Source organism: Liolophura sinensis, chromosome 10, assembly GCF_032854445.1.
Source record: "Liolophura sinensis isolate JHLJ2023 chromosome 10, CUHK_Ljap_v2, whole genome shotgun sequence".
Taxonomy (NCBI): Eukaryota; Metazoa; Mollusca; class Polyplacophora; order Chitonida; family Chitonidae; genus Liolophura; species Liolophura sinensis.
This window is the reverse complement of record NC_088304.1, coordinates 9154014-9178451: the sequence shown is the minus strand read 5'-3', so window position 1 is coordinate 9178451 and position 24438 is coordinate 9154014. Positions and strand designations below refer to the sequence as shown.

Genomic DNA, 24438 nt, shown 5'->3' with positions numbered 1-24438 from the left:
TACTCTTTTGTCCTTGTGGTAGTCCTGAGGTGATCTTAATGAGTTTCGAAAAGTATTTATTTATCTCATCGTTATTTTTAAAGTCATACTCAGGAATCTTCAACTTATACAGCCAATGGCGGTAAGTTTTATAGGTGGGGGAACCGGAGTAGTTGTGTAAACCACCTACCTTTTATTGACAAACTTTCCCACATGGGATATACAAATATGTTCTCAATAGTGGCGGAAGACAAGTGTTCTTCAACAAACGTTAGAAGACACAAACGGCCACGGGACCGTCGTCTATCACTTATTGTCATTAGTTGACTGATTTCTTTGATTGGTGTTTCACATCGTATTCAATATTAGAGATGTTTAGTTAGAAGATACAAGTTGTAACTTCTAACTCCTAACTTCAAATCTGAATTAATGCTACACGATTATCACTGTGGTGGGAAGAAACCGGGTAGAGCTTGGGGGAGAAAAACGACCAAGAGCAGGTAGCTCGGCACCACCTTCACAGGTAGGCCTACATACGGTCGGAGAGAAACTCACAGCAACAGCATTGATGAGAGTCTCTTCTGTCATTGTGCTGCGCTACCATGCTAATCACTAAGTCACAGAGTCCCCACCCAGGCTGTACTAGATAACACACCCAGTCAATTAATAAATGTGGATTAATTCAGCCACAACATTAAAACAGAGGTTTTTCCAACTTGTCTCACAATTTCTTATCTTACAGCTTATCATACGAATAATACAGTTTTATTTACTCCTCAATTAGTATATGTCCGTCTGGGCTAGAACTTGGCCTATACATGGGTTTCATAAAACTCTTAAAAGCATCATAATAATGAAATTAAAATCTTGAAAAAGTTCACAAATATATAGAGATGTGGTCTTGTTATATACTAATGACTTGTTAGATACTAATGAACATACAGAGAAAAAAATCACTGTTATGGTGGAATATAAGTTTTCCGGTTATAGAGATTAGTGCGCATGACTGATGTGAGGGTTAGTCAAATACTGTCATCGCCAGGTTAACAACTGGGGCCTTAGCATCTCTGGGATTGTTCTTGTACACACTCAGGGTCTTTCTATTGAAGTCGATTAAGGCTGAAAAAGAAGAAAACAAAAAAGCAAAAGCGATATATAACTTTTATGCCAAATTCAAATGAATATGACCATATGTGTAAGGGTAAATGTGAGACAAAGTCAAAAACGTTTTATAAATACATATATACCTCCCGAACTGAAAGCGGATTTCTGTGTTCATGAATATTTTAATACTGGTTTCAACAATTTAATCTATTAACCTACTGAGTTAATATTTAAAGGAAAAATACAAGAACAGAAAGATGTCATCTTCAGAAGCACCACTGAAAATAGTCCAGTACCGGTACTTTGTTAATCTGGTATAACAAATCCTTCACTTATTTTTATTTATTCATTTACTTCATTGGTGTTTTACGCGTACTCAAGAATATTTCACTAATACGACGGCGGCCAGCATTATGGCGGGAGGAAACCCATCAGAACCTGGGAGGGGGAACCCACGACCCACTTATTTTTTAAAAACTTTCTTCAGTACGATATACAGATAGAGCATGCTGAAGGGTGAGATATCAGGAACTGTCAGCTCCAAAAAGTGATATTCAGCTAGAGCGAAGCACGAGTTGAATGTTACTAGTCGAAAGCTGACAATTCCTGATATCCCATCTTCTGCATGCTCTATATGTTTTATTATATCGAAAAATCAGGTTATTTGCTCTAAATCTTTGAATTGCGCTTTGAATGTGTACATCGACAGCGGAGCTAGCCATCGTCCCGATGTTTACATTACAAACGCGCAGATGTCTCGGAGGCACACAAATGGATATTAGCACGAGATCGTCTGCTATTGCCTTGTGAACGTGAGATATTACTTTGCGAGTGCGACGTTGTTTTGCTTTGGCGGGAGATAATTGTATACCATGTTTAACGGAATATCATGTGACCCTATATTGACCAATGGAAAGCAATAATCACTCTAGGGATTAGAGCCAAAAAAAAAAAAAACAGGCCTGGTCCATCCGGTGTCAGTATAATGCGATTGGATGGGGGTGTCGTGTCTAGTGTCTTCAGCATGATACTTCAGTGTCGGCACCATTTTGGCGGCATGGGCTCGCCGTGCCACAATGTACACACACCTCATAACTCCTCATACGACTGAAAAATTGTTACAAACGACGTTAAAACCCAAGCATACATACATAAAAATATATGATAAACATAATATAATAATGAAGGATTATAAAGAATAAAATCAGAAATAATCGTAATAAAATCAAAAAGTAATATTTGCTAAGTGCCAAACTCGCTCAGACTTTACGTCAAAAATGGTATCAGTACGTTCCACTCACATGTACAAGCGGTTCCGTTAGAGGTGTCCTTGTCAGTTTGACCCCGGCGGTAAACGGGAAACTGCGGGTGCTGCTGATCACCTATGTAGATAAAGAGATGATTTATTTATTTGATTGAAGATTAACTATGGGGGCCAGATTTTATGGGCGGAGGAAACCGATCTATGGCAAGTTACTGATGTATTTTCCTATACAGGCTTCGTACAGATATCCACACCATACTCGTGTAACACAAGTGATCTTCAACGAACGTTAGCCTGGCAATTGTCAAACGAGCGTGGTCGACAGTTTATTGTCAGGAAGTTGGGGCCTCCGTGGCCGAGGGGTTTAGCACGCCAGCACGGCGCAATGACCTAGGAGCATCTCACCAATGCTGTCGCTGTGAAATACGTCCAGCTCATGCTGGCTTCCTCTCTGGCCGAACGTGGTAAGGGCTTCAAGTAACCTGCGGATAGTCGTGGGTTTCCCCCAGGCTCTGCCCGGTTTCCTACCATCATAATGCTGGCCGCCGTCGTATAAGTGAAATATTCTTGAGTACGGAGTAAAACACCGGTCAAATAAATAAATAAATGTTGTCAACAAGTTCGTCAATTACTTGTCGAAGAACTACAGTTTATTCCGGAGGACTCCGTTTGTAACACCCGTCTGTAACACTGACCACCGTCGATAAAATAAAACAATCAAAAGAACGGCGTGCAAAGCAAATTGATGTGTGTCGAAAACGGGATCAAAATATTTTCTTTTAATACACAAGTGTACACATAGCATGCGTCGAAGACAATGCATGTCTCAGTTGACGTCTTTTTTTGGCCAATCATATAGCCTCAGTTTTCGTTCTTCCGAACGATACTCGATCCGGCTGCTTTCTGCTTTGAGTATGTGTATACTCATTTGATTTAGTTGGTACATTATGCAAAAATTTTCTGAGACTAACGTTGATTCAGATAAGAACACGGGGACCGGTGCGTATCTCAAAACCACTCACCGAGAATGCGCAGAACGTCATCACGCGTCTCTCTGGTCGATATCTGACGAACCCGTTCATAGCGTAATACTGTTCCTTCATTAGAACTGAACATTGGCTCTGTCGGTAAATGTAAGGGGCTGAAAGCGAAAACGACTTTCAAACATTATTTCATTATGTTCGATTTCATTATTTATTTGATCGTTACATAACTCCCAACTAAAGAATTTGTTTCCACTTAAACAATGGATGTCAGATTTATGGTTGTTTGTGATAAACCATGTACAGGGCCTTGTTAAGATACCGACAGACTTTCCAACGTGTGACGTATAAATATTTACGGTATAGTTGTAGAAAACACTGAAGTGGCCTTCAGCGAATGTTAGGCTGAGCAAACGGTCAAAAGAGCATCGTCGACAGCTTGTTGCCATCAAGGCACGAGGAATGGCGAGAGCGGGAAATGTACATATTCCCTGTTCAAGGCCGGATTTGATTATTACCGTCAATTCGTGTGCTCTTTCCATTCATTCACGCACCAGCTAAAAGGCTACGTATGTAACGGTCATCATGGCTGTTAGTTTTATTAATAGCCTTGTTTCATTAATTGGTGGTTATCATCAATTCCAAGAATAAGTTATCTTCGAGTTTCCAAATGGAGGAAAGACAAACCTCGAAAAACAACGATTTTTTTAATGTTACAAAGAACCAGCTGATTACAATGTAGCCAAGACATAATGAGGTGATTCCAAATAAGAAGCTTACTGATTCGTTCTACAGTAGAAGGGTCCGTCGATTGACGTACTTCTGTTGTCATTGGATATGGTTACCATAGAGACCTTGTTTCCAGGTTTGTCTAAATACGGAGCAATCTCGAAACTGTGAAGGTCTTGTTCATGTAAAAATCCCGCGTTAATTCTGAAAAAACAAGAAAGAAATAAAATCACTTAATTTTCAAATTTATTGAAATAAAAATAAGCGGACTTGTACTGGCTTATTTAGACAATGGGAAGATAACACGACAAAGCTATATGGATGACAATGTCTTGTTTATTGTTTAAACGACAATTCGGTCCAGATACTAACACCCTTTATGCTTGAAGACAGTGTTAGTAGGTCGTCAAACACGAAAAAACGACACCAAACTATAGGCAATAAGTTGTTATCCACATAACTGTTATCATATTATGAAAAAGAGTGTGATGGGAAAAGCACTTCACCTTGTCATATGAACAATATGAGTAAACAGAGCGAGGAATACAGCGGTTGATGAACTGTGCATGGGACGAAATCCATAAACATTTAAAGCAAAGTTCCATCCACTGCTTTTTAAGTATACAGTTAATTCAACTCACTTGGTAGTCTCTCAGAAAACACGCCTCTCGAGTTTCTCATGGATATAGGTAGAACCATTTGACGACTTTTTTCCCGTAAAATTGTTCAAGTATTTGTCTTTTCATTTGAAGATGACGTTAAATCAATCAGAAAATAAACAAGCTTTTGGAAAATATGTTACTTTTGGCATTGGTATGAGTAATAACGATCTAAATTAAGATATGTAGACCGAGGCCTTGCCATCTTGAAAATCTTGTTTACTCTCTCCTAAACCTTGCCATCTTGTAAATTTTGTTTACTCTCTCCTAAACCTTGCCATCTTGTAAATCTTGTTTACTCTCTCCTAAACCTTGCCATCTTGTAAATCTTGTTTACTCTCTCCTAAACCTTGCCATCTTGTAAATCTTGTTTACTCTCTCCTAAACCTTGCCATCTTGTAAATCTTGTTTACTCTCTCCTAAACCTTGCCGTCTTGTAAATCTTGTTTACTCTCTCCTAAACCTTGCCATCTTGTAAATCTTGTTTACTCTCTCCTAAACCTTGCCGTCTTGTAAATCTTGTTTACTCTCTCCTAAACCTTGCTATCTTGTAAATCTTGTTTACTCTCTCCTAAACCTTGCCGTCTTGTAAATCTTGTTTACTCTCTCCTAAACCTTGCCGTCTTGTAAAGCTTGTTTACTCTCTCCTAAACCTTGCCATCTTGTAAATCTTGTTTACTCTCTCCTAAACCTTGCCATCTTGTAAATCTTGTTTACTCTCTCCTAAACCTTGCCATCTTGTAAATCTTGTTTACTCTCTCCTAAACCTTGCCATCTTGTAAATCTTGTTTACTCTCTCCTAAACCTTGCCATCTTGTAAATCTTGTTTACTCTCTCCTAAACTTTGCCATCTTGTAAATCTTGTCTGCTCTCTCCTAAACCTTGCCATCTTGTAAATCTTGTTTACTCTCTCCTAAACCTTGCTATCTTGTAAATCTTGTTTACTCTCTCCTAAACCTTGCCATCTTGTAAATCTTGTCTGCTCTCTCCTAAACCTTGCCATCTTGTAAATCTTGTTTACTCTCTCCTAAACCTTGCCATCTTGTAAATCGTGTTTACTCTCTCCTAAACCTTGCCATCTTGTAAATCTTGTTTACTCTCTCCTAAACCTTGCCATCTTGTAAATCGTGTTTACTCTCTCCTAAACCTTGCCATCTTGTAAATCTTGTTTACTCTCTCCTAAACCTTGCCATCTTGTAAATCTTGTTTACTCTCTCCTAAACCTTGCCATCTTGATATATTAAGCAGAATATTATTGACTGCGATGTTAAACAACAAAATCAAGTAATCACATAATTCAAAACACACACTGGATATAAGCGCAAGGTTTTCACACAATGCTGATTTTGACCAGGTGCGTCTCACCAATGCGGTCGCATTGCTCATGCTGGCTTCCTCTTCCGGCCCTATGTGGGAAAGGTCCTTACAGCAACCTGCGGATGCTTCCCGCCGTCGTATAAGTGTAAAACACGTCAAACAAATAAATAATAAACAATGTCGATTTGTTATACATGTAGGTGTTGTAAAAGTGAACTAGAACGCCTTCTGAGACAGCACGAAACTCCCGCCCCACGGAAAAAGGGAGAATACTGTAACATTTTCTGTCCTACCTGTCAATTAGAGAGAAATTGTTTTAAACAAGTGTTTGGGTCCGTATCCAGATCAGAATCTCCACCGAAACTTACCGGATTGGTCCTTACAGGTTGGGTATCAAATTTAATCCAAATCCCTGAATAACTTTCTGCATATGTTAATTTCTGACACAATAAATTCGGACAAAACATTAAAAAACTGATTGGCGGAGGTAAATATCTACAGAAGGCCAGGGATCAAACCCAAGTCGGCTCATACCAAAGACTTTAAAAATGGTACTTATACTGCAGCCTTGTTTGCCGCTCGGCACTGAGAGGTCAGAGCGAGGAAACAGGACTGGTTGGCCCGGTGTCAGTATAATGTGAAAGGGTGTCGCGTCATGTCTGGTGTCATCGGCATCATACTTCAGTGGCGGCAGTACTTTGGTATGGACTCGCTCTGCCACAAGAATAGACAATATATGTACGCGCACCTAATGACTGCCTGAAAAATTGTTAAGCACGATGTAAAACCCCAAGCATGTATACATATATACTGTAGATGCTTTTAGTACCCTGTCAAAGACGTGCGTACCCGAGCCCTGTAGTCGAGCCAGCGTCTTCATCTCTCAGTATTCGCAATAAGTCACCCGTGTCCCTCGCTGTGAGAAAGTGTCTCATGTGGATCGCCTCTCCTGGAGATCAATGATTGCTTAATATTAGTTTTTGACTCAAACCACGCTAATACGTATGTAGACACATTTAAATACAATTCCTCTTCTCTCACGCCTTGTGGGGATTTGGTGAGGAAGAAATGGTCGACGCAGCTTGTGTGGCCGTTTGCAACGTTTGACTTTCCTTGAAGGTCACTTGTCTGTTACCCATATGGCGTGCGTATTTGTAGGTCACATGTGAGAAAGTTGGTCAGTAACTTGTCATAGGTTGATGGTTAATATTTAAAGTGGAATTATGCATCTAATATCAACACAAAGATTTGGGGCCTTCCTATTTGAAACTATTCAAAAAGATTAGGTTTGCACAAACAAAATTCAGCCAACAAATAAAACTGGAAAACTTGAAATCACAACCTGGAAAAGTCCATCGTGAATTGCAACAGTAATGTGTAACATATATAAGAGTACAAGAGAGAGTAAAACTACAGCAGCAAGGACAGCGTGGTCGTTGCCAAAGGGTAACACGTAGCCAGTAATTTCTGGCCTCGTGTCAAGTTAGGGTTTTACTCTAACTGTAGCGTTAAATGCTTAATGGTAGCACTTTACGCGCGTCCTGGAACCATGGCGTAAAGGGATACACAATCGACTCTGATGGTGTGACAGTTAGTCAAGTCCGGGCCATGATTAGCCTGAGCTGAATTTACAGGTGTTGTACATTTATTCCAGCGTGACTAAGGCTGCAAGATTTAACCCAGGAAACTGTCAGCCAATCAGCGTCGATTTAATTAATTTATTTATTTATTTGATTGGTGTTTTACGCCGTACTCAAGAATATTTCACTTATATGACGGCGGCCAGCATTATGGTGGGTGGAAAGCGGGCACAGCCCGGGGGACATCCACGAACATCCGCAGGTTGCTGACAGACCTTCTCACTTACGGCCGGAGAGGAAGCCAGCATGAGCTGGACTTGAACTCACAGCGACCGCATTGGTGAGAGGCTCATGGGTCATTATGCTGCGCTAGCGCGCTAACCGACTGAGCGCGTCGATTTAAGTAGAATTAAGTACCGTAACAAAACGCAGTGATGTTAACCACGAGTTATTAGACGTCACTGGCCTAGAATTGTTACAATGCAGTATTATTCAGCAAATGAGACGAATGGCCTTCCACATTAATGATGACTAACCTATTTTGTTACGTGGGATGGTGATCGACCAACACGTGTTGACCGAATAGCCTAGCCCGTGACTGTTGAAGGCGAAACATCCGCCGGGTAAAACACCTGATAATATGAATAAATAAATAAATAAATAAAAAAATAAATAAAAGAAAATGAGTAGAAGTCCTGTCGTGTCCTTTCACCAGTGCTCTACAGCATACATCTATCTGAACATGCCTATACTGGCTCTTATTAATTGCTTCACTGGAATATGTATTCAGCCAGACTTTACTGGGATGAATGAATAAGCTAAACTTGTACTCTCTGCACGTGCGTGGCCCTTTTTTCTGCTGGTGAAGGATTTGGAAATTTGTAAATGAATTTAATGTATTGCGCCTACGTGTGAAAGCTATCAGGTGAATGAAAGGAACCCGAAGCCAGACCGATCTTCAGTTTCGATTTGCACCTGACGCACGTAGGAATATTTCCTCTCACTGACAGCTGTTAAAATTGTGGATGAAGGAAACCACACAGAGCCCGATAAAACATCACCGCTCCTCGGCAGGTATCTGACAAATTTCCTGACTTAAAGCCAGAGCCAAACACTCAGAGGTCGCACTGGCCAAGAGTCGATCGTCTTCAGCTAAATAGACCATTTAGCTTGTGGTTTTCGCTGTAGCTATGATTGTGGTTGTAAATGACTGGGTAGACCTAACGATATTTGACGCTCATATTTCACCCACTGGCTTAAATTTGGACATGACATGCGCAATAAGTTAGATACTTTACCCGGATAGGTGTGAGCCACAAACTTTTCCGCGGGAAACACCCGACCGTCTTTCGTTTTGTACTCGTCTATTTCCGCACAGACGATGTAGTCTTGATCATTCATTGTTAGCTCGCCATCCTCGTTGTGTCCGATCACTTTCTTTATGGAAGAGACAAGGTGAAAACTGATCGCCGCGCTTTTTTACGGGAGTAACAAATGTAGTGGTTTCATTTACCAGATAATTTCGAGATCGAATGAAGCACAAATAATTTAACTGATATTTCACACAGTATATGATGTTTGTCAGGTTTATGCATGAAGGAAACCAGGCATAGTCAGCGGAAAACCGAAGATAGAGCGGAGAAAGGTGAGCCTTTTGTGAAGGAAACATAATGTGGAGGAAACCAGTCATTGTCTGCGGGAAACCAAAGATAAACCAGGCGAGGCTGGGTATTATGTGAAGGAATGAGTGAGTGAGTGCTTGGGGTTTAACGTTTCACGTAACAATTTTTCAGTCATATGACGACAAAGGCATCCTTAGAGTGCATGTAATGTGCCTCCTTGTTGCAGGACGGATTTCCACTGCTCTTTTATCTGGTGCTGCTTCAATGAAACGCCTTACCGAAGGTAAGTAAGCTGCCCCGCCCAGCCGTTATACTGATACAGGTCAACCAGTTGTTGCACTATCCCGTTCATGCTGAAGGTACAACTTCCTCTTTTAAAGTCTTAGGTGTGACTCGAACCATGATTGACCCAGGATCTACCGCTCCCGGAAATGTAGAAACATAATGTAGAGGAAACCAGTCATAGTCTGGGAGAAGCCAAAGGAAGGGTGGAGGAAGCTGGGTATTATGTGAAGGGAAGAAAGTGTAGAGGAACCCAGAAATATTTTCAGGGAAACCGGGACAGAGCGGAGAAAGCTGGGAAATATGTGAAGGAAACATAATGTTGAGAGTAGAGAAAATTGGGTATTTTGTGAAGGAAATTAGCCATAGCGTATAAGAAACCGGATATAACGGATAAGAAACCTGCCATAACGTATGAGAAACCGGATATAACATATAAGAAAAATACTAAGGAAGCAAATACAGCACTTGATCATAGTCCTAAACTAGGCGCCTAAAACAAATAAATCTATGAAGTTAGTGAACATAAATAAATCTAAAAAAAAAAATAGTCCGGTGGGAATACAATATAATGTCTACACAAATACTTGACTTCATGGTTGTTTACATTCGACTGGGTATGGTTTGTGAATCTTTGATAGATCACGTTTTGCAGCGGCAAAATCATTGCTGTACATTACCGCCTTGTCGTTGTTTAACAGAATGTCGGTGCACCCCATTGGTTCTTCCAGAATTGCCGCCTTGCCATAGCCGGAATTGCTCGGATGGGCGTAGAGTTCACGCCAAAAGTTACTGACCAAGATCTGGAAGTAGATAAAGATGTTGAATACACGGAAGACGTTATTCGCCAGGATCTAGAAGAAGATGAAAATGTAGAACACAAGGCAAAAATAACTGACCAAGATCTGGAAGAACATAAAGCTGCAGATTACAAGGTGAAGCTTACTGGCCTGCGGATTACAAGGTGAAGCTTACTGATCTGCGGATTACAAGGTGAAGCCTACTGACCTGCGGATTACAAGGTGAAGCTTACTGACCTACGGATTAAAAGGTGAAGTTTACTGGCCAAGATCTGGATGTGCACAAAGCTGCAGATTATAAGGTAATGCTTACTGACCAATGATCAGGAAGAACACAAAGCTGTAGAGTACAAGTTAAAGCTTACTGACCAATGATCAGGAAGAACACAAAGCTGTAGAGTACAAGTTAAAGCTTACTGACCAATGATCAGGAAGAACACAAAACTGCAGAATACAAGGTACAGCTTACTGACCAAGATCTGGACAAAACTGCTGAATACGTCATATAAATTATGTTAAGTCTATTAGCCGTGTCATTAACCATGTCATTACCATGCCACTATCCTCCTAACACCTACACAAACGTTATAATAAACCCTTTGCACGTATACGTGCCAACATTTTCATTATCCTTTCACACGTTAAACTCTTCCCATTTACAAATCATGCATAAGCTATACAAACCTGCTCATATGCTATTCCACATCCATCAGCTGTTCCCTTGATCTCCTCCATGTAGTTCGGAAACCGGTTTTCGGAAGCGTCAATGTACTCTTGAAGGTGTTTCCGACCTTCATCGGAATCATAGAATTGGACCATGCTGCTCAGGAATTTGCCTTGTCGTTCATGGTAGGTCCGAATCCTCTCCGAGAAACACTTCCCCTGTAAAGTTAACCAAAGATACAACACTTTGTAAGATTTATTTATCTATTTTATAGATTTATTGATGTTATTCTTGCGTGTATTCCGTACGGAAGAATAACAAATGTCTTGGTGAAGATTACACATCACTAAGGTCTGGTACCTTTGCATTGTTTAAATGTTATTGTATATTTAAATGTGAAGGCAACACAGCATCCTGAGTAACGCCAGACCAGTGACGTCTAATAAACTGCAATGAACATTACTGTATTTTTTTTTAAAATTTAAGTCTACTGAATCCATGGTTTTAGGGGGCAGGCAATTTGCAATTTTAAAATCCTAAGTGAGGTAAATTGACAGGAGTCCGTATTTTCACCGGATGGGTTTCACCACTTGCCAGTTATCACACTGTCGTCAGTGCTTTGGTTTTACTCACTGTGATGTAAGTCATTTGTTATATTGAAGGCTCTATGGTGATTTAAGGATCTAACCACCGCCGTAACGGTATGTAAAGACAAATATCAAGTCAAGGGTGTTCGGGTCTACTCAATATCAACCAAAATAACGAAAATCTGAAAAGGAGGCATATTATATGGTGCTGTTCTCTTTCGTTCCTTTTCGCAGACCTCATAAATTTTAGATCATCCAGCAGCAGCCTTAGTAGTTGACCCATATAAGTCGTGTGTTATTGGTGCGTGGCGCACTTGTAGACATGTAAAAGTTTTATAATAACAAACATAATATCTATACACTATGTGAAATAAAAGCTTTCTCACTGAAGAAAACGCCGATAATAGTCCTATGTTCCAATTATCAGAAAACAAATGTAACATCTGAATAACCTCCAAACCGTTTATTTGCACAAATAAACAGTAAGACGGTGTATTATTCGGGGGGAAGTAAACGTACCAGCCGGTGTGTTGCGTGACACCCTCCATGTTCTTTAAAAGGTCCTGTCCATTTAATATGTATATTCTAGAAAACAGTTTATACTGGTACCTTCCAACAGACACCTAAGGCAGTTTTATTGACGAAGGCTGATCACTGTATGCATAGATGTATGTAGACATGTTTAAATTACTTAATAATTTGTGTCATATGAGAACGAGGAGTCATTAGAACCGTTTCCGTTGAATACTGGAGTGGGTCATACAAAAGACTTTAAAAATTGTACACGTTGCTGCATCGCTCGGCGCTCAGCAGCGAGAGGGTAGAGCAAGGAAACGTGACTGGTTGGCCCAGTGCCAGCATAATGACTGGGTATATTATATACTGACGTTCAAAAGAAACTTTATCACGGCTTTTAGAGACGACCGAACAGAAGCAACAACATGTTGCATAGGCAACAGATATGTATTCAAGATAGTGATGTTTCAGGATGGTGTGAACTACAGGAGACTCCATGATAGGAGAAACATTTTTAAAAAGTACTATTTTAAAAGTCTTCTTTATGACCCGATCCGTGTTTGAATCCTGGGTCATCCAACTTTGAAGCAGACGCTCTAACCATCGGACAGCAAATTGCGTGTGTGTTGGAGACATTCGTGGGTAGGCTAAGCCCAAACAAGATCACGTCTGTCGATAGCACTACATAGCCTGGACTTGTCCCGTGGGCGCAATGTATGGCATTGAAATTTATAGCGAAAATCGTATGAGGAAAAAATCAATACGCGTAAACGCAACCGATGTGTATATAGAGTTGTTGTTGTTGTAGACAATGCCGCCATGTGTGTGTACGAATGATAATGATACCCGCTCCACCCTGTCAGGAAGTACTACTTACAATGTTGAATCCGACTTCGTACGATGTGCCTTTGGTGAAGAGGACAGGCAAAGCTTCAGGCAGACGTTCGCTGGAGGACTGCATCGTGTAGAAGTGAGACGAGTCTGAAGTAAAGAGGTCCACGCTGTTTACGGGTTATATAGATCTATATAGGCCTACCATCACGATATCTCAGGACATATTTCACCACGGTTTGACATTCTGACCTAGATATATCTACATGTATATCTGCTCACCATTAGCCTAAATCAAAGATAAGGACTTAAACGCTTAAAAGTGACCGCGCACGCTAGTTCACTTCACTGGCCTGCGGCCGTGGCGAGTAGATCACGAAGCGAGATAAAATGGGAAGGTGCATACATATGCAACGCTATGGTTCAGGAAATTACAATACATGCATATCAGAGAACAGAATGATCTGTTGGGATGATCAGATTGTGGACTTCAGCGAAGCGTGGTTTTTAGACTGGCTTGTTCGGCCAGTTTTCTCTGATGTATACGTGCATGTGTGATGTTATATTCGTCATCAAAGGTTTCATTCATCTTGTTCTTCTCTAACTTCTCTTTCCCCTTGATACACCTCACGCAAAGACTTTATTTTCCTTCTGTGGCATTTCAGTGTGTGTGAAGACAAAACCACTTTGATACATATTTAATCTTCGTGACTGTTAAATTGTTCTATTTTGAGAAGCATCAACAGATGTTTAAATACAAGTACGGTGTTTTATTACTCACACGAGTTTTCATTAATCTTATTCGTCTCTATCCTCATCACGCAAAAAGTTTTCCTTGTGTTATATACATGTATATATAGAATCTGATGTTTCATAACCAGTTTACTTGTTTCGAAAAATTCAAAAAAATAAATTGAACTGTTTCTCTGGACAAAGTTTAATCGTTTTTCAGCTGATGTATATTTTTTCTTTTTTTCTTTGCCTTTAGTAAAGCGTTTTTTGCTTTCTACTCGTAATATTCCGCCAAGTATTATATTGTTGGACGTCGCACTATAAATCCGAAGAGGAATACTGTTGCCTAAATTTTAAATTCAACACCCTACTTTGCCTTGGCATGCAGTGGGATTATCTAGGGTTACAGATAAGCGCCCGTCTCACACCCCATCTACGATTGCGAAGGTGCCTTTAGATTAAATTCAGACTTAGTCTTACTTCAAACTATCTTATTGCGCTAACATTGTGAATAGTCATGAGAATTTATATTTAAATATATATTTGTCTCAGGCGTTCGTGACAAATATGAAAATTAACGATAAAGTTCAAATCTAAGTCAGGAATAATGTCATGTGTTAAAGGAGAAGAAAATTAAAATATCAAACAAATACCATTGAAAATAGAATGCATGTCCTCGCATGCCATAAAAAATTCTAATGTGTACCTCAAGTTGATAAATTATAAATAAATTCAGCCTCAAAATCCGCTGTGGGCGACACCATTTTGCCTAAGAACTAGTCCTTAAGTCTTATGTGTTAGGAAGCCGTCGGAAACCGCCGAAGTGCAGTTCCGGTAGAAAATGTGCGTGACCTGCCAGCCGGTACTTCGCGTTGCTACGATTTCCGCTTGACGATCGGGACACCGGTATCCTGGATGTTGGTTCCGAGTTTACACGAACGAGAAGGCAGTTTTAACGACTCTCATTGCCCGAGAGTTGTTAAATATGGTGAACGCGATGGACTCAAAGATTTATGTCCGCTTTGCCGTTTTCAGGCTTTACGTGTATGGCGAGGAAAAATCGCAAAATTATGCAGCAGACAACACCAAGTAGAAAAAAATGTTTTCATCCTCTAGTGCCATGTTTTTAAATTTTCTTCTCCTTTAAGAGTAAGTCTGAGTTAAGTTCATGACAGCTTTGTAATCCCGGAACAGGAGGATCCAGCTCTTTAAGAATACACACTGGTGAAAGACTTGTTGTTTCAAAGATTTGTTTGCATGGCAGTAATAATTCATACACGATATACACGAATCTTTGTTTCTTGACCAACACAGATTTTAATGCCATGAAAATGATATATATTTTACTACAAGCCGACCAGGCAAAGGCTCAAAACAGACGTTACGAACCCTATCTTTGTAAACATTGTTTTATATTTTTTTCTTCGTCAGTGTCTGGCCAACATTTTTATCTCTGTATACGTTATAGCCTGCACTTTAATTCAATAGAGCGCGCTCGAGGTTTCGGTGTTCATGAGTTTAGTTTGTAAACAGGGTGTACATTCTGGAGGTACGTAATGGTGTTGTGAACATATTTACGATCAAACCATCCCGAATTTTCCTTTACGTTAGTCTATAAATACAAATATACAGACTTGAGTAAAAGAAGTCACTTGCCTTTGAAAGTCGGAATATATATATATATATATATATATATATATATATATCCACATCCACACATCCGGATGGAATATTCCGGCTTCGAAAGCCAAGTGAGTCTACGTAAATACAGAATCCACAGTTAAGACGAATTCCTCAAGCGTCCTCCCCCCCGCCCCTCGTGTGTGAGAAGGTCTGCCAGCAGTCTGCGGATGGTCGTGGGTTTCCCCCGCACTGTCCTGTTTCCTCCCACCATAATGCTGACCGCCGTCGTTTAAGTGAAATATTCTGTAGTACGGCCTAAAACACCAATCAAATAAATAAATTATTCAAGCGTCCTTGTGTTTCTTTGTTTGATCTTGTGTAAGGTCTATCGGTTAAACAAGCAGGAGAGTTGGCCTTGTAACACTTGTCATTTAGAACCTATATGCTTATTCATCTTTTATTTTACTAGATAACGATATCACAACAGCGCTAAATAGCAAATATATTGCCCCGCTAAAAAAAAAAAAATGCAAAAATTCACTCTTTGATACCTAGCTACAAGATATAGGATGCTGTAGCAGCGCTACAGTAGGCTTCTTTGATTGTGGACTTTTACATCGTTCTCTTTGACAAAGTAGTTAGCTTCTACATTTACACAGCGTTGTCATAGCAGCAATAAATAGCAGATATATTGTCCTTTGAACAAATCCGCACAGATGTCCTGTCTGATAGTTAGCTTCGACCAAGCGCTATCATAGCAGGGCTAAATAGCGAATATATTGTCTATGAACAAGTCCGCACAGATGATCTCCTTGATAGTTTGAGGCAGCTACAAGTGAATAGTTAAATGTTGAAGTTCTAGAAACTTGAAAATATCACGATAGCGTCAGTTATAATAACTTTATGAAGTTCACAAAGATGTTACTTCAGGCAGTGGTTTGTAACGAGACTTGCTTATTGTTATTTTATAATTCTATGGAATATACATGGGTATAGATTGTCGGTATTTGCATTGAAAACATTATTATTATTTTTTTTTTTGATTGGTGTTTTACGCCGTACTCAAGAATATTTCACTTATACGACGGCGGCCAGCATTATGGTGGGTGGAAACCGGGCAGAGCCCGGGGGAAACCCACGACCATCCGCAAGTTGCTGGCAGACCTTCTCACGTACCGTACGGCCGCCAGCATGAGCTGGACTTGAACTCACAGCGACCGCATTGGTGAGAGACTCCTGGGTCATTACGCTGCGCTAGCGCTTTAACCGACTGAGCCACGGAGGCCCCCGAAAACATTATAAAAATCCGGTCTCTTGGTAGAGAAATGTATTCTTCACGTTTTCGTTAAGTCAGTAATGGTTCGGAAAATCACCTTTTTCAGTAAGTTTCAATACCAAACAACTAATCTGTATCAATGCATTAATAATATCGCATGACACAGACCTTGATTGAAATATTAGTATGTATGTGTATATGTATTTTACTTATAAAATCTTAGTAGCCATAATAAACCTTCATGGTACTACCCCACACCCGCGTTTAGTCTCATTATAGCATCGGGTAACATGGGTTCTCTACTGAGCCACCGACCGCTTGCTGATCGCCTACAGGGGAAATTGCACGTGCTAGAGGGGCGGCGTTTGCTATGTAAATAAGACAGGCTCAAAAACTAGGCCATCCACATTACTAGGTCATTGCTGCGCAACATAATTCGCCCTACCCAAATACTTTACAACCTGGCGTAAACAAACCTTTCACTTCATACTGTGAGATCAAATAAACCCCTTGATGACTCAAGACGATTATTCAGACGGTGTGTTTGGTCGCAACGATGTCGTATATCACCATGGCTTGACCGCAAATTTCACCCTTTTCTACTTCGCCGTGAATTTGGGTTTTGTATTGTGGCATTTGATTGGTCGAATGGCGCCCTGCCATGCTTGTTTGTAAAATATGATCTGATTGAGTATACGACTGTCAGTCACACTGTAACAACGTGATCCAGTTTTATACGCTGGGTATTCACACTGGAAATCCCCGCGGAAATATTTTGACCAGTTTGTTTTATTTTCGGTTCTCTTCAAAATCGGCTTTGTATCTATCGGGATTTGCAGTGAATACACATCTATTTCTGCTTAAACGTCGCAGCGCTTTATTTTATGTGTTGTCAAATGTGAGTGTGGTTGCCACTGGAAAGAACATAGAACGCCCAGATGCAGGTCTAGCTATTGACCGCTTTGCCAAGGGCTTGTCAAAAGAGCTTTCTCGAGTCCGCCGTTCGCCACAACAAATCAAGGGGAGTCGGAACACAAATACGAACGCAAAACACTGACTTCACCCAGACATCACTGTTCATTTTAAGGTATGGTGTTTTTTTCTCTTTCTCTTGTCTATGAGCCTACTGCCTTATTAAAATGTAACACGTTAATTGCAAAGTATTTATTTATTTATTTATTTATTTGATTGGCGTTTTACGCCGCACTCAAGATTATTTCACTTATACGGCGGTGGCCAGCATTATGGTGGGAGGAAACCAGGCACAGCCCGGGGGACACCCACGACCATCCGCAGGTTGTTGACAGACATTCTGGGATAGTGATCACTCTGAGGTCGTCTAATCCGCATGTTTAGCGCTGTAGCTCAGTCCCAAACATTCCGTGGCCAGTAAGCTTTGGTGCATACCTGGCCCAGCCTGTGAGAAAGGAGCCATAAAAATCTTGACACAGGTCGACCGTCAAAATCTGGACCTTTCTATGCCAGCGGCTGTGAAGAGTGCCTAGCAAAGCCAAGGGGACGTCACTCGCAACCTCATCACCACCTGTCTCCTTGTGTCCTCTTGTCCAGAAATTCAAACTTTCATCATTAAAACTCATACCTGCCCAAAGCTTAGACAATTTCCATCATTTTGATACCAATCATGCACCTGCACACCAAAAACGCGCGCTGACAACAAAAAAAGACTTTACACCCTAAAATACACAGAATTACATTCGTCCCTTCCAAAAAACGAGAGGTTGTAATGGGGGTCTGTGTCCTATCACACCAGCCAACTTTAGTCAAAATCAATAATTTTTGCACCACACAATTCCTACTACCTCTCACCCTCACACCCACAGTGAGGGCTTGATACATGCAAAAACTTTTGAGTAGGAGGAATTTAAATGTTTTGGAATGTTGGCATGTATATCTGCAAGAAAAATGAAAAAAATCCAATGACCAAGTATTTTACACTTTCCAATAGCAAACATTTAGAAAATTGTGGATTTTCGAGTAGATTTTCTTGTTTACAGCAGTGCTAAGAAAATAGTTAAAGTCCAAAAGTCCAGATATATATCAAAAGATAGGTAATTTATCTGACAGTTTACTTACAAAATATAGGACATGCCCTTTAGAAACTTTGTGCAAAATTTGACTTACAGTGATACGGGGGGTGGGGGGGTGGGGTGGGGGGGGGGGGGGTAGCAAAGCGGATTTTCAAAATTCCAGAAAAGTCCACTTGGATCAACATAAAAGTAAACATATGTGTCCAAATTGATATAGAAATGCTCATAGGCACTGTTTCCATGGATAGGGGTTAAGAAAAGACTAGTATCCCTTTCACATACTGATTCAGATGATAAAACCCTTTAAAATACCCCTCCCCCCCCCCTTTCCCCACCACCCCCATGGCTGCCATTGATTGGCTGGCTTACCTCAACTCACAGTGCAAAAGAACCACCTGTATTGTTGCGTCAGGCTAAATTAGTACTTTCCACATAACAAAGAGGTCTACAAGAGATAAATAGGGGGGAGAAATATGAATTTGCCACTTACACAGTACGTGCACATTGGCCATTCGGACAGTCAGCAAGGCAACTTTCCCCAAGACATGCTGAAGGGACCCAAAAAGGGGGAAAAGTTATACTTTTTAATCTGTAACAACACAGAAATCTTCAAATAATCAGTGAGAAATTACATCTATAATAAGGTTGTACACTGGCTGTTCCTGGGTGGGCATGACGAATGGACATTTAAGGTGCCCATACATATATGAGAAACCTGTGAAGTTTCCCTGGGAGGGGTATGTGTCATGGCGTAGTACTGGACCAATGCGGGGATTCTAGGTCGGCCAAGGGAGTGGAGGACTGCATCCGATTGGTCAGGCCTTTGAGGCAGCTTAACGGCTAGCCGACCCCCCTCATTTAGGTAGATCCCAGTTCAATATATGCATAAACTAGGCAAAGTTCATTGAAGCCATGTTTGAGAGACAAGGTCTAAAGAGGGAAACCAAGAAGAAAGCTCAAAAGGTATGGAACTAGGATGTGAAAGCCATGTGTAGCTCTCAACTTGTATGTGAGGACATTGGAAACATAAAGAACAATCCCAGCTTCCCAGGGAGGTCAGATACCACAAATAAAACTGCTAAAGGTGTCACACTATGTTCTGGTGGAGAAACAGACACCTGGTGGGGCAGAGGCTCATTTTCACAAGGGCAATATTCCAACAGATCACACTTACATCTATGCTAGATACTTGAAATTGATAATTTTTCTTCCATCGCCGTACATAATGTGTGAGTGCACATGTAACTTGTCAGAGGAATGAATACACACATGCAATGACAACTACATGCCTACAGTTGTTTATTGTTACGACCCAAACTGTCTGTATTATAAAGGGATGGCTTGTTCGAAATACACGACAGTTTAGCCGCACAAAAAAGTAACCAAAACCATCAGCTTTTATTTTACAACAATTTATTAGGTTTAACAAGAACAGATAACAAGACTTTTACAAATACTAAAGTACTTAAGTTTAACACGAAAGGATAATAGTATCTATACAAATACTAAAGTACTTACATGTACAACGGTGTCAAGTCCAAACGGACGCATATATTCCACAATATATACCACACAGGCATAAATGCTCAGAGGCAAATTCACAAGAGGGAAAATCCACAGTATAACTAAGCGTATGACGAAATATACACAAAATTCCACAGACAGGGTCCGTGTACTAATAAGCACTGTGTACACAAGAGGACAAGTTAAATATACAAGTTCAAACTGTGAACAAGTGCTCGGTGGAGATATGATATAACAAAGCCAGAGGCTACAAAGACACCAAAATTCAGCACAAAATACCTACACACAGCGAAAGCATCCAAAACTCTCAATAACTCTCCTTTCTCTTCCTTTGACCTGCTTTCATAGGTCTTATATAGACTGGTGGAATTTTCTAGAATAAGAAAATTCCTGAACACTTGATGGAAACAAACAGGCACCGAATTCTGGAACACTCTAAGGTAGAGGCAGACAGCAGGCTCTGAACTCAGCGTATGTAAACAGTGGCAAGCTAAATTTAGAAGCTGACGGCAGTCGTGCACATAACATTATTTTTAAGTTTAAAGAGAAAAATTTACCTTGTCCACTTCAAGTCTATGCCCAAGACAGCAGCCAGTGTTGCAGCAGAGATGCCTGTTTTTAATGTTTTGTGACCTGCAGGTTGATTTGATGCACATTTACCTAGTGTTTGGTGGCACACATGGGCAGAACCTGACTTGGTTTATAAATTAAATATACACTGGCCCTCTCTACTACTCTAGCCGGGTAAATTAATCTGCTGATGTGTTTTATTCGCCTGTCTGAGGCTTGGCCCTTATATGTGATGCAAGACCTTATTGACCACCCTTATCACACACCCTATCTACCAGCCACATACTCCAATTTTACTTACAGCACTAAAATTTTGCATTATTTATCCACTGTCATCCCCAAAAGAGACATTTTAAAAATCAGGAACAATGAAAACTTGTCGGTGTTTGATCCAGCCTGCTCACACACCTGTACTACCCTTGACCACAGAGCGTTTTAGCCAATTTTTAGACAGAATGGATATGCGGGGAAATATAGAACTAAAAAGCTTTAAAACTGTTCAGTCAAATTCCATGTCAATGCACACCCCATCACAAATGTACCCACCAAATATTATCAGGCTGCTGCGAAATCTGAGCACACAGTGACATATTACGTATTTTGGCACAAGTGGACAGATCAGGCCACAGACCCCCATTAGTTTTCCATAAGCGACAATGTTAACGTTTAGCGCTGTAGCTCAGTCCCAAACAATCCATGGCCAGTAAGCTTTGGCGTATAACTGGCCCAGCCTGTGAGAAAGAAGCCATAAAAATCTTGACACAGGTTGACCGTCAAAATCTGGACCTTTCTATGTCAGCAGCAGGGAGGGGAGCCTAGCAACGCCAAGGGGACGTCACTTGCAGCCTCATCACCACCTGTCTCCTTGTGTCCTCTTGCCCAGAATTTCAAACTTTCATCATTAAAACTCATACCTGCCCAAAGCTTAGACAATTTCTATCATTTTGATACCAAGCATGCGCCTGCACACCAAAAACGGCAGGCTTGCAGCAAAAAAGACTTTACATCCTAAAATACACAGATTTACATTCCCTCCCGGAAAACGAAGTTGTAATGGGGGTCTGTGTGCAGATAGCTCTTTCTACTGCATATAACCGAAATTCCATCTCTGGTAGATAACAATCCCTCGTGGCTATGTTAAAATCATTGTAAAGGTGGGCAGTCACACAATTCAGAAAGTTCGTGCATTTTGTGTGTCTGTGTGACATTTGAGACTATACATGGGCTCTAGGACTGTTTCAAATGGAAAAGTCAGTCAAAAACACTGAAAATAAGAAAAAAATATAACTGAGCTCTGTAGTAAAGTTTGTAACGTTAATAGATACACATGGAGGACCACATACATGCACATTTACTTATCTGCCGTATGACGCGTTCTGGTTTATTGCGGGGAGGGGGTGGGGAGGCATTCAACTTCCGGCATTCAGTTGAAGTGAGGTTTGGTGGGTCGGTGGTTCTTCTTGCAAGTAGGTATAGAGTGTAGCATAGCATATCCACAAACTGACAATCTACTGATTTGATATAATGGCCGATGTTCAAGACTGAGTGAGTGCTTGGAGTTTAACGATTTTTCAGTCCTTGTTGCAGGACGAATTTCCATCGCTCTTTTATCTAGTGCTGCTTCACTGGATGCAAGTCGCCTCACCCGAGCCATTATACTGGTATGGGTCAACCAGTCGTTGCACAATCCTCTTCATTCCGAGCGCCAAGCGAGAAACTTCCTCTTGTCAGGTGTTAGGTGTGACCTGACCCAGGATTGAGCCTGGATCTACCGTATCTGGAAGAGGATGCTTTCCCAACTGTGATACCCAGGCCGGTCCTGTGATCTAGACCAGTGACGTCCAAACGATTACAATTAAAACCACTGCATATTTTTTATTACTTAATGCTGCTGTATATTTCATTGTGGTACATATATATTGGAGCTGTATGATCATTTACATGATCAGTTAGTATAAATCCTGAGCTAAGTTGACAAGAGGCCGTATTTCATCGTTATGACCATATGAACTTCCGCCACTTAGACACTGTCGTCTGCTCTGTCCATAGCAATTGTAGTCTTTCAATGTACTTGAGTACAACGGAAAACACCAATCAATCAGTAAAAGAAAATTGTACTCATTTATACGCTGTATGCTTCTTTGGGGCTTATCTGGATGTATTCGAAAGGTGTATGTGTATATCAGATTTGATATTGAAGACTGAGATTGAGTCTGGATAGAACATGGTTTATATGGTACCTTGTACGCAACGAAAGTCGCTTATATGTTATTTTGTATGTTAAATGTGAAGACAACATCGTATTTTGAGTAATTTCTGACTAGTAACGTCTAATAAATCGCTTCACTGCTTTTTTTTTACCTAAATCTGCTTTAGCCATCGCGTTAGTGGGGTGTGCAATTGGCTACTATTTAAGCATTTACATGAACAGTCAGAATAAAATCACACTGTCGTCACTGCTCTGGTTGTACTCTCAATGCTGTACGTCTTTAATTACACTGGGGTGTTTTCAAATTGAACTAACATTTGTGATATGGATTAATGTAAATGAAAGGACTAAACAGGTGTGTTTCCAGGTAGGTATATTTAGAAATGGGCCGAATCAGCTGATAAATCGGAGCTGATAAATGTAGATGTGTCAGGTTTGTGTGTTGATGTCTCCAGTTATAATGATGAGTTATTTATTTATTCATTTGATTGGTGTTTTACGCCGTACTGAAAAAATAATTCATTTACACGACCGCGGTCAGCATTATGGTGGGAGGAAACCAGGCTGAGACGATCATTCACAGACTGACGACAGACCCTCCCACTGGAAAAGTAGCCAGCATGGGCTGGACTTTAGCGCAGAGCAACCGTTTTGATTACACGCTCTTGGGTCACGACGCCCACGCTGACACGCCAAGCACCTCTGTCACGGAAGCCCCCAGATGAGTAATTATGTAGATGGGTGGTTCGCAGTTTTTGTCTGCTGGTTTTAAAGCTGTTTTAAAGGATTATATTCAGAACAATGACGACAGTGTGATATTTTTTACTGTTCACATTCGTGCCTAAAACGTTGCAACCCACACGTCCCTTGCACCATGGCTTAAACAACATTTCGTAAAAAAATTACAATGAGAATAGCTGCAAATTATCAGACGTCATTAAAACACTGTATTGGGATTACACCAGCCAAGTTTTTTCAAAATCAATAATTTTTGCACCACATAATGCTTACTACCTCTAAACCTCACACATAAAGTTACAGCTTGATACATGCAAAAACTTTTGAGTAGGAGGAATTTAACTTGGGGTACCCCTATCATGGAAATGTGTCTGTTTGTCCGTCCTCAAGCACGAAGTTCAAAGCTCTGTAGTGCACATACCGTTCAAAATATCTTAACCAGGTCAAATGTTTTGGAAAGCTGGTATGTATATCTGCAAGAAAAATGAAAAAATTCCTATGACAAAGTATTTTACATTTTCCATTGACAAACATTTAGAAAATTATGGATTTTCAAGTAGATTTTCTTGTTTACAGCAGTGTTAAGAAAATAATTAAAAGCCAAAAGTGTCAAAATATATATCAAAAGACAGGTAATTTATCTGACAATTTACTTACAAAATATAGGGAATACCTTTTAGCAACTTTGTGCAAAATTTGACTTAAAGTGATACAGGTGGGTAGCAATGCGGAGTTTCAAAATTCCAGAAAAGTACATTTTGATCACCATCAAAGTAAACATATGCATCCAAATTGATATAG

General features: G+C 40.4%; 2 protein-coding genes across 4 annotated transcripts in view; one reads left to right on the top strand and one right to left on the bottom strand.

The window, feature by feature from the left end:
* Window positions 1-249: 249 nt before the first annotated feature.
* On the bottom strand, window positions 250-17158 carry LOC135476683 (beta-alanyl-dopamine/carcinine hydrolase-like). Its single transcript, XM_064756792.1, has 11 exons — window positions 17025-17158; window positions 12964-13067; window positions 11004-11201; window positions 10200-10322; window positions 8914-9052; window positions 8152-8247; window positions 6885-6984; window positions 4111-4263; window positions 3370-3488; window positions 2385-2465; window positions 250-1098 (listed from the first exon to the last, which is right to left on the bottom strand). The coding sequence occupies exons 2-11, from the start codon at window positions 13045-13047 to the stop codon at window positions 998-1000; spliced, it is 1194 nt and encodes a 397-aa protein (XP_064612862.1). The 5' UTR covers window positions 13048-13067; window positions 17025-17158; the 3' UTR covers window positions 250-997.
* Window positions 17159-17353: 195 nt separating this feature from the next.
* Window positions 17354-24438, top strand: part of LOC135476400 (uncharacterized) — a 30734-nt gene continuing 23649 nt past the window's right edge. For all 3 annotated transcript variants that reach the window (XM_064756408.1, XM_064756409.1, XM_064756407.1), the window contains exon 1: window positions 17354-17635. The gene's annotated coding sequence lies outside the window, so the exon portion shown is untranslated. The remainder of the gene's footprint in view (window positions 17636-24438) is intronic.